Below are 15,881 nucleotides of genomic sequence, written 5' to 3' on the forward strand. Positions count from 1 at the left end.
CTGTTAACACAGCTCCAACGACAACCTGCTTTACAGCATTTTTTTCCCTCCCCCTTCTCACCAGGGACAGCGCTCTGCACTAAAGTCCCGTCTCACACATGCTAAAAATTTAGATTACAGGGTCTGGGTATCGTCATTTAAAATTACGACTTCATTTGACAGCAGCGGTGTCAAGTTAGAAGACCGCACTAGCCGCGACGCCCAATGACAAAAATTCACTTTGGAAATTCATTTTCATTCTGCATGATTTTCATTAACGGAAAACAGCAGCTCTATTACATAAAGCTGTGATGTAATTTTGTGAGCATGACTCAAAGCAGCGGGAAACCCCACGCAGAAGAATCTCAAAGCTGCTTTCATTATCAAAAAGAAAAAAAAAAAAAGACAACATTGCATACATTTATTAGGGATGGACGCCAATTCTAATACATGCAAATTCACCATTGTCCTTGAAATGTAGTGTCAACATTATTGCAAACACTTGTCTCCCTGCTGTTTTGTGTATTATATTTTTATTATCTTAGGATAAAAAAAACATTAACAATTACATGGGATGCCTTGTTCTGCATAATTTAACATATACACAGTGGGAACAGGAATGGCAATGCTTTAGACATCATCACAGCCTCTTTATAACCCCCGCCCACCCCCAACCCACTGCCCGCATGCAGTTTGCACTGCACAAAGGCCAAAAGTCACGTGAGACAGCCTGCAAAGAGCACAAGAAGCATTCACAGTAAAGGAATATAGGAAGGAGGAGAGGATGGAGGGTGGGGGAGAGTAAAAGATGAGAGGAGAAGAGAGGGAGTGAAACAAAGTGACTGCAGCACTGGCCTTGGTTTAGACAGGAGAAGAGCAGCATAGTCCTCGTATATCATTCTAGCTTCTCCCACACTTCAACTCCCATCTCCTGATTGTGGTACTCTTTCCATTGTCTTTGACACGAAAAAGTTTGTTATATATGCATGTATATATGTATATACATATATGTATGTATATATATATAAACACAGTTTTATAGCTACAGCACCTTTTCCCATGGGGCAACAGTGTCAATACCTCGCACATGGTTCATGGTCGTGCCAGAGAGAGAAAAAAACAAAACAAAACAATATATTGGTCAGGATATTTCATCTTTTTCCCCCCTAAAATTGGCATTTGACATGATGATATTCTATTGCCGTCTGGGGGAGGGAAGGGACAAAGGTTCTTCTTTTGAGTTTATATTCAAGTTTTCTCCTTTTTTTCTGCTGTATAATTTCTTCCTTTTTCTTGTTTAAAAAGAGTTCACACTTTTGTGATTTGTGTGTGCTGCTCTTCATCAAAAGGTTCATTTTCCGGATCTGAGTCAGTGGTGTCAGAGTATCGATAATGGTCTGGCTCATTGTCGCTAACGTCGGGGGTGACTGATGTTGAAGTACTAGCCTCGGAGTTCGGCTCCTCCACGGTTTTCGTAAAGTACAACTTCACCTGGAAACCAAGACGAGATGATCACAAACAAGTCTCGTCGCTGCTCTTTTCAGTTTAAAAATGCAAAGTGAACTGACAGCAGATATACGGTTATTCAACAGCAGAAAGATTACAGCACTTACTTTGAAGTTTGGTGAGAAGTAGCGGTTAGCTTTGTCTTTGTTGGCCTTGTCCAAGTCGTTCTTATTAAGTGTCAGGATGAGATAGTCCTTGTCCCTGTCGCTTTCTTTGCTGCTTTCCTTCTTCTCCTCCCTGTAGTTTTCTCTCCAGTTGTCCTTGCACTCGGCACTTTGCAGTTGGCCCAGTCCCGGTCGGCCTGGTCCAGGTCCCTGTCCCGGAAGACCCTGCCCTGGTGGCCCCTGCTGGCTCTCTAAACTGTTAACTGCCCCGTTCTCCATCTTGTCCCCACCCTCCTCTGGTCCAGGGATGAAGAAAGTGTTCACCCAAAAATGAAACATTTTGTCCTGGAGGGGGAGAGGTTACAACAGATTGAGTGAATGAAGTACTGAAAGGAAACTTTACAGGTTTTTGATTAGGTTTCTTTCCAAAATCAGTTGTTCTAGCTAAGGCTGATGGTCCATTTTTTACTGTCAACAAATTCAGAGAAAAGCCAGCCTTGCACTAGTCAGTTTAAGTATTTTTCAACTGCTGTGCACCCAGTACATTTCTTTCTACCAATGCACTATTCTACTCCTGTTTCAGAAGCGTTTGTTAAAAACTGCACCCAGCCATTTTAGGAAATTAGCGAGCATTTAACCAGTGTCGTTTTTAGCAAACACTACTAACAGGAGTAAACAGTGCATTTTTTGGGGTCTATTTTCAGCTGTGGGTTAATATAAATTTCAGTATTTATGGCAGCAGGACAGCGAATGAGGGATTTACCTCAAAATAAACTGGTTGCCCTGCTTGTGGTCCTGAAGGAACATGCCAATGGTGTGCCTAATTGATCTGTTTTTAATAGTTTTTGGGACAAAACTGGCCTGCAGCACAGAGACCCAAGATATTAAAAATACCACATTTTTGATTTTTGGTTTATTTGTGAGAACTGTGGCAATAAAACCGTAATTGCTGGCACCCTGCCAAGTGTGAAAATGCTTAGTCGTCTTATCGTTCTGTGACCTAGTCACTTTATGGCATACAGTGGCTGAAATAAGCTCCTAAATTAGACTGAGCAAATGAAGCCGCAATGAAATCTCCCAAACACAGACAACTAACCTTCTTCAACATCTTATTCTGTTTATGGAAGAACTCCACTTTGATGTCTCCGCAGACTGGGAGCGGCTGGGGAAATTCAAAAAACATATGCTTGTCCTCGCGCCGTGTGTGAGCGGGGTTCGATGTGTGAATCTTCACTTTCAGCTGGTACACCACAAACTGGGGATCTGGAAAAAGTGTTGACGTTGTACAGGGGTGAGGAGCACGATGGGTGAGATTTGTGAGAGGGGGAAGGGGGGAGTGGGAGAGAAGAGACAGAAAGCACAATAAGAGGAGTGAGCGACAGTGGAGGAGGGAGTAAATCAGGAGGGCGAGACAGGATACAAGTGTTATTACATGAGTTTGACAAAAGAAAATGGCACAGCACACCACCACCTCCCACCCACTGAGTAAGTGAAAAAAAAAGTGATAAAACATTATATTAAAATTAAGGAGGAGAAAGGGAAAGTTAACAGGCCACAAAATGTAACACCCAAATAGACCCAGAACCAGAGACACAGGACCCTATTCTGATAGACAGTCATTGGTTTGGTCTTGGACCAGCACAACACGTTGCATTTAGAAGAATTTTAACCCTTTCTTCTTCCTGTCAGGGTGGATGGTGGTGCTGGAGATGACTTCATGTGCCCCTAAGCTTTTCCTTTCCTGCTAAGCAACATGTCTACCTCAGACTGCTCCTGCCTTCTGGATCTCTGGGGCCATATAAAAACAAATGAGTGAAAAAATAATAATGGATGAAAGGCTCATTTACCCCAATGCCAATTCCCTTTCTTGAAGCCCTGAGGGGTCGGCTCGCTCCTGTTTTTAATGGTACTGTCCCCTTAGAGAGAAAGAAGGAGATTATCACAAACAGGGCCTGGCTGGCCTGTCAGGGGCTTGACAGCACAGCAGGTACAAAACACAAGAGCTCTACACAAATATTTACATCTACATAGCTTTTCTTAACAACAACATTCAATCCGTGGCTTCAAAGCAGAGTTGTGCATCTTACAAAAACGTTTGACAAGGCACCTAGTGTGCACATGAGAAACACAAAGAGGAAGAAACAAACGGGGAACTTTGAAATTGCTGAAAATCAAACGACCAAAATGCGTCAGTTTTCTTTGGTGGAAATAAAGAGAGAAGTGTTTGACATTGAGCAGTTTCTAGCAATTAAACTGGTTTCTATTTTATCACTGCAGTGAGCTAAGAACTAGAAAAGCTAGAAAAACAAACCGCAAAACAGAAAAAAAGCGATGCACATACAAAGACGTCAAACTCAGAATAGGGCCTTTTTAAGCAGAGGGTTAGCAGGGGAAAAAAAGAAGGAAGGATCGATACAGTCAGGGGTTTGCAGCACAGTCACGTGTTAGGGTAAAGAAGTCACAGACATGAAGGAAGGACAGGTTGCTTTTTCTGACCAACAGCTAAAAATGGACAAATTCAGATACGAGGAGAACACAACATCGTATGACTCAGATGCATTTGAGCAGATAAGCAGAATTATTTCACTTTTTTTTAACCCCCTCCTCAGGCTAAAACAGAGCACTATTTAAACACTAAAAAAAGGTTTTCTACATGCAGCTAAACACTCTGCATTCATGTGAACATGAAAAATGAAACGCAGGGAATGAAATTTAATTAAGAGACATTATTTGCTTAGAAATTTGGGGAAATCACTAAAGTTAGCACTGCAGTAAGCATTTGGTTTTGACGGCTGTTAAAAAAAATAAATCAAACGGGTTGGACTGCTTGCGTTTGTCACTACGTCAACAGGGGAGAACAAGTGCAAATGTTGGCAGACATTTTACAGCCGTCATATCAATTAAACTGAGCAAACATGCAGTGATATGTAAATACTCATAACTGAGTGGCTGTTACCGTCAGTGACTTACTGAGTGCTGCGCTATTGTTTGCTAAAATTACTGCCATCTAAATTCCTCTCGACTTTAAGTTACTTCCTGGTTCGGCCTTAGGAAAACATGTAAAACCTGTGCTTATGTAGCTACTACTATAGGATGCGCTCTTCTCTATAGAAGGGCATGCTGTAGTTCTTCTCGATGGTGAGCATAGAAAACGAAATCCTATAAAAGTCTCTCACTAGAGAGGAGCCAAAAAAAATTTAAATTAATGGCTCGGCTTTGCAGTTTTCGGAGCTAATAAAAATCTTAAAAGGCTCCTGTGGAAAAAAAAATCTGAAATTTTTATTAAGACAACCAGTGGGGATCTGGTTCACCGGGATTTTCTGTGAGCAGCAACAAGCAGACTTGATCGATACAAAACCGCCCTTGTTAGTTAAATACAGCACGAAATTCAGCTGTACTCAACAAGGCTATTAAAAAAAAAATAAAAAAAAGAAACAGCAGAGGACAACTTGGCTCCACCACAGATGACCTGCAATGCCCTACGGTGCTACGCTGCAGTGTGTGGGTTAGCCCCACGGTGCACCATACATGCAAGGCCCTCGCTCTGTCTGAACAGCGGTATGCATGCCTACGCCCTAGATTGGAGTTGAAGTTGAACATGAGCGTGACTCACTGCAGGTGCCCCCGCTGAACATAGGGAGAGTCTCGAACACCATTTTGTGGAAGAGCAATGCCACCGGCTTGTACTCCAGCTGGTGCTTCAGTAGGTAGCTGTAGTAGTAGACGTAGCGACGCTGGCTCGGGATCGTTACTCCCTGCAAACAAAAGCAACAATGTTTAATCCAGGGGTGCCAAACATAAAGCCCAGGGGCTGGAATTGGCACGGAAAAGAGTCCACTCTGGCCCACTGGACGGCTTTGAAAAAAATTGAAAGGATGACATGAATTTGAGACTTTTAAGTGTATTTTATAAGTTTTATGGCTTTCCCCCCACAGCCAGTCATACTAAACCACTGTAAATAAGTAACAGATAAACAAATAACAGAAAGCTCCCAATCAGTCACTATCTACTATAGAAATGTATGATTTTAAAGTCGGATTACAGCGAAAAGAAAAAAGAAAATAAATATTTTTCATTTTATAATTACAGGACAGTCTTTTTCTTACATTTTAAGCTCAAAGCAGCATTTTTTAATCATGTAGTAAAACTGAGATGTGTTGATGAAACTACAGTACTATTACTTATGTTAAAATATCTCGCAGATTAAATGTGTAGTGAAACTTTTTTAGACTGACAGAAAAGGGAGTTTCACTGGTTCGGCACACTTAAGTAGGCCGTATCTGCATGTGGCCCACAATGCAAAATGAATTTGACATCCGTGGTTTTGACGCAGATGAGGGACGCAGGATGCAACATGAGATCACCTTCGAGTTTATCCGTTTAATATGTATTACTTCTTAAAACAGAGCACTGGTGCCTGAAATTATGCTTCTGTTTTCTATGTGTGTTCAAATCTTTGTTTTCTATGTGTGTTCAAATCTTTGCAACCTTGATAATTATTAGTGAAAATCAACTCAGTCATCTTGTATGGTCTCCCTCTCTTTTTCTTAGCTTGAACATGAAATTTACTTTCAATTTGAAACCAATTAAGCAGGATGTGGCTCATCAGTCACTGCCCTGCTTGATGCAACTGCTCTAAAAAGTAATAAAGCCTTCGGAATTGAAAGCATTTGTTTCGTGATCTCACCTTCTTGTCCCTTGTCCTGACCTCCCCATAAAAGTCAAGTGCTTCTTGGGCCTCCTGAAATTTCCCACGATGGAGGAGATACGCGCAGATCATGACTCCGGTGCGGCCCTTCCCGGCCTTACAGTGAATGGCCGCCACGTGATTGTCATCCTCACTGAGCCACTGGTCCAGGTCTTCACAAAACGGCTTAATAAGCTCCAGCTGAGGAGGGTTATGGTCTTCGAAGGGGTACTGTGCAACTGAGGTGTGGCGGGATGCAAGCCCACGCAAAGTTGTGATGAGAGAAGGGGGGGGGGGGAGACAGTGCAAACAGGTCAGCATAGACAAGGTGGGCAGGGAGATGCTGAGTATTTTGAGAGATCTGACGACCTTGTGCGTCATCAGGCCTTCAGCAGGGCTTTTATTTCTTAAAAACAGCATTTATAGAAAATGTGAAGCAGCCTACCTCTGCAGTTAAATTTGGCAGTATCGTAGTGTCTTTCTGCACAGCTGAAATGTCAAGAAAATCCCCCCCAGAAAACTCCAGTTAGCAATCACACAAGAGGAAGCTGGTAAGTAAACAAGGATGAGCTCAGATGCAAACAAAATGTAGAAACTTACAGGTTGTAGATTTTGTAGTGGTTTTTATGCTTTGAATCCAAAAACCTGTCCGCAGAAAAATAATAAAATCATTAGATCGATATGAGATCAAAGTGCTAGAGCAAAACGAATAAACTCATGTACTGCAGGATAAACTGCATGTTTGTTATATTACCCTTTACCGAGATCACACTTACCGTACTACATCATCTATATTGTTTCTGTACACGCCTTCAAGTCTCTCTGCTGGAAAGCCCATTGCAATGATATTTGGGTAAATATCTGTTCAAGCAGTCAAGGAAATGTACAATCTGCAGGAAATCAAGAGGGAGCTACTACCAAGGCTCCCAGCGTCAGAACTAAAGCTTTTAAAGGAAAGGACTGCTTAAAAGAATTTGCCATTACAGCACAACTTCAAGAATGCAGACATGAGTGAAAGGGTTGAGAAAAGTTTTAGTCCACGCCATTATAAGAGTGTGATTGTAGTTATGGATAGACAGGAGAATAGGGGAGGGGTGCTGGCCAGTATGTGCGTGCATGTTGTGACAGATGGCCTTGACAGTGAGAAGCAAGCAGTGACGGCAGGAGTAACCGTGCTCCTGCTTCAGCCAGGCCCACATGTGGGTGCATGAGTAGAGTCTCTGCTCCCTGACCGGCATGTATTTTTAGAACATAAAGTTATATTGGGATGATCGCAAATGTTCGACTTATCTAGTCTGAATTCAGCCAGAGACATTTGAATATCTGCGAGATTGCAAGCGGGAAACATGAAGTCACACATGTAAGGAAGAGGGAAAAAAAGTTAACTCAAAAAACAAATGCGCCGAGCTGCAAATTTGCAGGTGCAGAAAAAGGTGGTGTTTGTGTTTCAAATGGCTCCATATTTCCGCAAGAACGGTGAGGAAAATGTCGTGGCCAATTATATGGTGACATACATTCACTCTTAAAGGCGCACATCAGTGTCACATTGCACTGAAAAAGAATAATTTGGTTGGCATGCATGTCTTGAAGGCTCGGCTCCAACGCCTACCTGTAACTGAAGTCTGCTCGTCAGTCTAAGCTGTGGGATTTCACACTTTAACCACTGACTAAAGGGCAACCTTTTCTTACACTTCCTGTGCCACAACGTCAAAAATAGAAAGGCTGAATATTTCTAATTGGATGTGTTTCGTTTTGTCCCCCCCCCCCCCAGAGTCAAATCACTTTTTAAATGGTCAAAATAATTTGACACACGCATCTGACAGCTTTGGCGAGAAAGCACAGCCGGCAGCCTCTATACAGCCCTCAACTTTCCTGGTGTGTGCAGTGCACATACAAGAACCTGTGGATGTAAAAAGCCCACAAGGTCAACTCTTTTGATTCAGTCTGCATACACACAGCTCATTGTTCAATCAGCAGACCTACAAGTACAAAAAAAAGGTTTTCCACAAACCCGGGTCAACTGTACTATGGCAGACATTAATGCTGTTTCAGCCATTTTTGGGGGAAATTTTCAGCAAAACCCCATCAGAGGATTTCAGTAAGTGCCTGCACGCAACCCCATGCAACCAGGCTATGCACAACACAGGCCTCGTACATAAATTCAAGCCAGCCCTATAGCAAATCTTTGAGGTTATTTGCATACAGCCAAGCTACTTCCTTGAAACTCAGCACAGCCGCCTAAGCTGTATATCCTGTACTATAATAAACCTGTTGATTAAGGGCTCAAAAACCTAATTAGGAGATAAAAACTAGTTTTTAATGCTTTATAATGGGCTACTCTAACCCGTGGATCTACGGGCAAAGTGGGTCCAGTCAGACTTTAACTGATCTTTACAAACCTTCAGGGAGAACTTCAGTCCAGAGCATGGGGGTCTTGGTTTCTGCAGCTGGAAAGAGATTCATATGTTGGACCCCTGAAGGAAGCTCCAAGTAGGAGGAAAAAAAAATCTGATGCTTTAGACACGCCTTTTCTTAAAAGCCAGCCCTGCTTCAGCTCTATGCATATGCCAAATCCACAACTGAGAACGAGAGAGGGGGGGAGATAGGGAGAGTGGGACCCAGCAGGAGCTAAGGTGGGGAGGACAGGAAAGGAGGAGAGCAGAGGAAAAGGGGCAAGCAGAGGGAGGGAGAATTAGGAGTGGGAGTAGTAAAGAAAAAGAGCAAAAGGAGAGGAGAGGTGGTGGATTGAGAGGGTAAGAGGGAGAGAGCACTCAGACAGCAATGATGATACAAGATCACTGGCAACTCTATTTTAAGGGCAATTCCCAGAACTGTGATACTGCATTACATAACTGCAGAAAGCCCATATTGTTTTTAGACATAGTGCCAAACATGATAAAAGGGATAATTCGAAAGGGCCCACATCCAAACAAGAGGTGGCTTCACACCAAAGAAAGATTCCACTTTTGAGTGGTGTACCCTATTCACACCTGCACAAAGCTGTAGAGGTATACCACAAGAGTCCTGCCACTGACAAGACATGACATTCGATTTACCACATTATAAAAGCAGGCGAGAAACATCAGATCAAATACTGTGAGACACGCCTTTCATCAGCATCTGCAGTCACACATACATCATAGATGACAGCTCTGCCTGAAATCACTTCACTATGTTTCTATCTATAGTGTCAAGTCAAGGTAACTAGCACTCAGCTCTACATCTGCACTTTCAGAAAAGAAAGAACAAAAAACGCCACTCAGCAAGGTTTTCAAGTTGCTAACAATAACAAAAGTAAATTCGGTACATAAACACTCCAGGCCGCTCAACTCTTTGTATACTTTAAGGAACCAGATAGGGTTGGAACTTCCATTATTGATTAATCTGCAATTTCAGATTCCTACCCCCCACCCCCAGCACACACACACCACCCAATAATAATGTGGAAAAAGTCCCAAAGCCCAGGTGGGATTTTCAAACGTCTTAATTTCTTCTTACAGTAAACTGATTACATCAAGTTTTCACATTTGAGAAGCTGGCTTTGTATTGTTTTTAGTTTGCTTAGAAATGTATTTATGTTTTGTGTGTGTGTGTGTATATATATATATATATATATACATATATATATATATATATATATATATATATATACACACACACACACACACACACATACATATACACACACATACATACACACACACACACACACACACACACACACACACACATACATATATATTTTTTTTAAACAATAGGATATGATCTGACAACTTAATTCCGCCATAAAACCAAAAATGTCAAACTCTGGGACTCAGAGGTGATCTCAACACAAAGGCATATTAATTGAAACTTTTACCATTAACCAACTTTAAGCACTGTAGCAAATTACATTTTGCATTTAGCTGCCCAAAGTCAACCACTTAAGTTGCTATTCTAGCTTACCACAAGCCAAATAAGCAAAAGTACCAACTTTAGAAGCGGGAATACTGCGCCAGTGAGGTCAGCTATTGTCAGTGTCAGTCCTGCTGTGAAGATTGAAATTTAATTTCTTTTAATATTTTAATAGCCATCTTAACAAAAGGGAAAGGAGTTTTATATCCATCAGTGAACGTTAAATCCATTAAGAAACACAGATAAGAGGGGCAAGAGTACTTTAGCCATTTGCTCGATTGTGTCAAAACAAACGAGAAACCCACCGAAAATTAAAAACCTGGGTAGCAAATCCAGATGTAAATAAAAGCCAAAGATACCCTAAAACAAATCCTAAACGCATCATATATGCTTACGAGAGGCACAGATTTAAAATGATAAATATGGCCAAATGACTAACAATTTCACAACCTTCACCCAGGTTCACCCAGGCTAAATGCCCTGTCACATTTAAACACAGAGACCAATGTCCAGCTTAACAGAGGTTTCCAGCTGTGATGTTAGTGTGGTATTCATACGTGCCGCTTTGACAGATCCACCATCTTTCAAACATGCTGGGTGACAGCAAAGCTGCGCTGTCGGACCAACTAGCAGCTAGCTACGATAAGTAGCAGGGGAGCCATCTACCTCACGTTACTCCACCGAACTGGTTCCAGTGCTCTTAACCAGTGCAGCTAGACCATGTTAGTGACCAGTGGCCCGAAAGCTTTACAAATTAAGAAGGATACATGTTAAGTCCAGGTCGAAACCATCCTCTTGGTATCTCCTTTTGTTCCGACTGACCATTTCTTTTATAATCGACGACATTGTAGCAGGTGACAGGAGTCTATATGGGGTAATCTAGTATTGGCGGTTTGGCCGATTATGTCGCAGTCACTGGGTCTGCTCTCGGTGGCTCACGGCTGAATTTTCCAGGTCCTGACAGAGAAGTGCTAGCCAGCAGTAGCGGTGGCTGTCGGTAGGATTAGAAAGGCTTCCTCTGGATCATAAAGACGGGCCTTGCTCTGCTCCTCCGCGGAGGCCCGACTTTCCCAATCCTGCAATTCGTTTTGCAAACACCCCCGGATAAAATACATGCAGGTGTCCTTAGAGGAAAATACTTCAGAATGCCGTGAAATGTCCAAGCTGAAGGCTCAATGGCAGCTGCCGCGATTGACAGCAAGAAGACAGAGAACTCACCGGTTCTCTAAACCCGTATCCAGTCACTAAGACGTAGCTAGCTCGCTAGCTAACTAGCTAGCTAGCACAGCTAGCTAGCAACAATAGCTAATGCTACCTCCTTTTTCGATCCAAATGCCCCCTAACGATTTAACATTGTCATCGACTGATTGCCAGGAACACATCTGAAAAAAAGTGACAGGCTCCACCTTCGATGTATAGAGACTATACAAAGTTCAGAAATGTGTACAGGCTGATTTGACAGTTCCGTCCCGGGAAATCATCTTCTTTTCTCGCTCCTCTAGCTCCAGCTGAACTCTCAGGCTCCCATCATGGCCTCCACAGAAGGAAAAAAAGAAGGTAGAGCAGGCTGGGATTTTAGAGTACGTATCACGCCGCCTTCATCGTTATAGTCCCACCCGCTTAATGAAACCTGACAAACGCACACGTCTGTAATATGCTTCTACTAATTACGAATACGCGCTGAAAAGCAAAATGCCTACACGAGTAATCGTTCTGACCCCGAAAAGCGAGATAATAGAATTATTTCGTGCTTGTGGCGGAAGGATAAAATGTGTTCGCTTACGACGCTCCCTTCTGTCAGTGATCACGTGTGATGTAATTAGGGAAGTTTCCAACATAATGTCACTTTTCGCGGTTTAAACTGTCATTTCGGGTATGGCAAGTATATCAGTGCAAACTGTCGACCACGAGTTTGCACTGCATTTGCTTTTACAGAGGAAATGCTTATGTGTTGACAATATCTCCATCGGTTCCTTTGTTTTTTCAGTCTTCTCAAAGCAAGTAATTTATACCCAGGTTAATTGCATGATCATGCACTTTGTCTGCAATGACGAACACCACCATAAATAAATAAATAAATAAATAAATAAATGAACAGGATTAAATCTGCATGATATAATTGCGGACATAATAAACACAGGTGTGCGCAAACTGTGAAGTTAAATTCACAGTTAAATTTAGGGTGCATCCTTCACAATATCGTGTACAGTAGTTATTTATTGTATTTAGAGTTAGAGATGAAACGATCGATCAATAATCCATAGTAAGGAGGGAAATCCAGCCAGGATTTTCTGCTGGTTCCGCTTGCTAAAATGTCACATACAGGCCTATTTACTGGGTTGTTATTCTCAATCAGGGACGTGCAGAGGGGGGGGGGGGGGCTAGAGGGGCTTGAGCACCCGCCCCTTTCCTGATGAGTGCCCAAAGTGCCCTTTTGTTGAGGCAACTTTTAAATTTTATTTATTTATTTATTTATTTATTTATTTATTTATTTATTTATTTTATGTGTGTGTGCGTGCGGAGTCCTGTCTGTGCCCCTCAACAATAATATTTAACTATTAATCATAGTTTTGCTAAATAAAAGGATCTGGCTTGCATCAGTCACATGATCACATTTAACCAATGATCGCCCTCGACGGCAGAACGCGCTGGTTACGAGCCGGGAACGAGCTCACAAAGAGCACGCGCATTTTTTGCGGTCCGGAGCTGTAGGAGAAACACAAGTTAACTCAGAGACACAGACTGATGCGACAAAGTAGGTGTACAGCGTACACTGTAGTGTGTAGCACACAGGAGTATTAGCTTATTACGTACACGTTGGTAAGCTGTCTTGTTGCAACTGACTAACCGAAACAAACGAGCGTGCTGTGTGTGCAACAGCGCGACAAACATTACTTGTCCTTTTATTAACTGCACAAGTAGTGCTGGTCATAGCTGCTGGCTACCTGTGTAAGGCTGTCATGGGTCTGTAGCTCTGTCACCGTTTTAGGGAACATATTTAGTTTTAAAGTAAGTTTCTGGACATTTCCTGCCTTTCTGGAGGGATTATATTTCACTAAAAAACGATCTAATATGCATGTCCACATAATAATTATTATAATTATAATATATTAAAAAACACACGCTGTATTTTAAAGAACATACATTAAGAAGCAGATTATATTAGATTTATATTTTAAATAAGACAAAAGTTGGATTTTACAGCAGTAAAATGATTGTATCTCTACAGTTTAAAAATGTAATAAGCTTTGCCCTGCACAGAGTGGATAGTGAAACAAATGGAATCATCATAAATACATTATTTCATATTTATTACTTCCCCCTCCTCATTGCTTTATTATTGTAGCTCTAGTAATAAATAATAATGTAAGGATGCCCATAGTATATACAGTATTCTGAAGAAGGTCTAAAATGTCACTGTGTGTGCATGTGTGTGTTTTATTTAGCTGGATTTAAAAAAATATTACTCATGATATAACATTGTGCAGACATGGCTGGTAAGGACATGAGGAGGAAACAGTAGGAGCTGTGTGAGGCTACTAAAGGCAGTGCTATAACATTTTTCTGTCATCATTTTATTTTAGATTAAGTGCTGGAGTTGTTAGGTGTGGATAATTAGATTATAGTTTATTGCAATAGCAAGTTGTGCCTTGTTCTCAGATAGACAGCAAGTGGAGAGTGATATATGAAATGATGGGAAGGAAGGAAGAAGAGAAGCAAAGAGTGATTCACAGGCAGAGCCGAGTTTATGTCACAGTTTTTCGTTGCCTTATGGTTCCAAGCGCTGTCACCAATCTTTGCATTTTGTTATTATCTCATGACACTTGTTTAATCAGCTACCATCTCTCCTGTGGACTTTTTAATGTCTACAGTCTCAGATCAACACAGCCCTGCCCTTCCCATATTAGATTCTTGATGAATGTGTGTTGTTGTTATTCAGCATGGTTCAATGTGCCCCTTTTTAACTTTGAGCACCCGCCCCTTTAAACCTCTCTGCACGTCCCTGTTCTCAATAATGGCTTTGAACAAACAAACAAAATCAAGTTGTCATCTGGGACATTCTGCGCTTGTGTGTGTGTGTGTGTGTGTGTGTGTGTGTGTGTGTGTGTGTGTGTGTGTGTGTGTGTGTGTGTGTGTGTGTGTGTGAAAATACAGTCAGACGACTAATGAACAACAAAAACAGCAGCTCAATATGCGATGTATTTCATTCATACCAACAGAAGGCACCTTACCTCACTGTGTTTTAAATTTCATGAAAGCTAGAGACAGTTAAATGGATTCTTTGGTCACAGAATGCAACACCCATAAAATGATCACTTAATGTAAGACTGTGTGTCAACATCAGTCAGCATCTGGAAACAAGGAGGCTGGGCTTAGTCCATGTAACCTGACAGCTGTGCAGCTGATAGTCATTTTAAATTAGCAGCCTTGCAATGCGGAACATCTGAGTGGGAATGTGACTTCTGCTCTTAGAGTAGTGCATCCGATTTGGAGTGTTACTGCAGCCTGTATTTAGGAATATGCAGGTCTGTAGGACACTGGAGATTTACATGTGGTCATTTCTCAGTGACATGACATGCTAGAGTAGTTGGGAGATTTTATAAAGTAGTGAGGGTACAGTTCAGCAGATTTAAATGGGTTTACCTGGAACATCGCAGATTAAATGATCTGATCCCATGTAAGGCTAATTAGGAATCTCCTTCTTACAGCGAAGACTAGTTCTCCCCACTGAAGAGCACTTATCTTGTAGCGCTGTAAGCCCTCACAGCTTAATGAGAAGCGAAATGAATCAGTCCTCCAACTTCGCTCAACCATCTCTTAAGTGTAATTTGAAAGCGTCTCATGTTCTCCTTAATCTGTTATAGAAGATCTAGTTAGCAGAGTCAATCCAGAGCCAAAACCTGAGCTCTCTTAATGCACAAAGTGACAGTGTGACTGTTGTTAGTCCGGTTTATTCCTATAAAAAGAACAGCTGGAAGTTTTAGGATAACATGCAGGGATAATTGACTGTCTTTGTGTCCATCTCAGTAAGTAAATACAATATGCTGTCACTGAGTTTAGCTGTTAAGTCGGAAACCAAAACTCGATTGTGCCCTTTTACACACATTTACGTTTTTTTCTCGCCTCTCCACATTTCTGCCAGCAGATGGCGGCATTGCACTTTTGGCTTCGCAGCTCCGGCCGCACCTGGTACCGGACTTTTTTATACCCCCTCACCCCACCCCCAATCCGTTAAATGGAGTTATCCGGCAGACCTTTAACCTTATACAGCACTGATAAACATGCACTCTGTACAGACAGAAGAGGTAAGTATTGCTGCACAACCAGGGCCACACAGTCACAGTCGGGCCAGAGGTACTGCAGAAAACATTTAAATCATCTTGTTCAAAGTACATATCATCTCTGTGCAATGTAGTCGCTAAATAGTCATATAACAAATAAGTGTTTTTATTATTTCATTTTACATTTATTTTCCTACGACCAAAGATCCTATAATATGAATGCATATGCACAATTTATGAAGTCACAGAAATCTTAAAGACAAAAAACAACAACAACAACAACAAAAAAAAAAATCAGTTTTATAGGACTGAAATTGACCACAAAGACACATTTTATATATATAAATTCCTGTAGTACTTCATAATAATATAAAAAGATTAACATGAGGGATTAACACAATGACATCTATAACATGTAGGCACTGTGTG

The 15,881-nt window shown here is 41.6% G+C and overlaps 1 protein-coding gene across 2 annotated transcripts; it reads right to left on the bottom strand.

Moving 5' to 3' along the window:
• Positions 1-384: 384 nt before the first annotated feature.
• Positions 385-11,728, bottom strand: LOC146655533 (phosphatidylinositol 3,4,5-trisphosphate 3-phosphatase and dual-specificity protein phosphatase PTEN). 2 transcript variants are annotated; one of them, XM_085427942.1, is made up of 10 exons: positions 10,938-11,727; positions 7,053-7,137; positions 6,877-6,921; positions 6,722-6,765; positions 6,277-6,515; positions 5,203-5,344; positions 3,437-3,505; positions 2,686-2,852; positions 1,593-1,934; positions 385-1,470 (listed from the first exon to the last, which is right to left on the bottom strand). In XM_085427942.1, exons 1-10 carry the CDS (start codon positions 11,014-11,016, stop codon positions 1,288-1,290), a joined length of 1,395 nt encoding a protein of 464 aa, XP_085284068.1. In that variant the 5' UTR covers positions 11,017-11,727; the 3' UTR covers positions 385-1,287. The 2 variants fall into 2 exon arrangements, with proteins under 2 accessions (XP_085284068.1, XP_085284069.1); XM_085427943.1 differs by lacking the exon at positions 3,437-3,505 and having other exon boundaries at positions 10,938-11,728.
• Between the last annotated feature and the right edge of the window lie 4,153 nt (positions 11,729-15,881).

The sequence above is a fragment of the Rhamphochromis longiceps genome, linkage group LG13 (genome assembly GCF_057381845.1).
Source record: "Rhamphochromis longiceps isolate RC_006_pf linkage group LG13, R_longiceps_female_GT1.1, whole genome shotgun sequence".
NCBI classification, from domain to species: Eukaryota; Metazoa; Chordata; class Actinopteri; order Cichliformes; family Cichlidae; genus Rhamphochromis; species Rhamphochromis longiceps.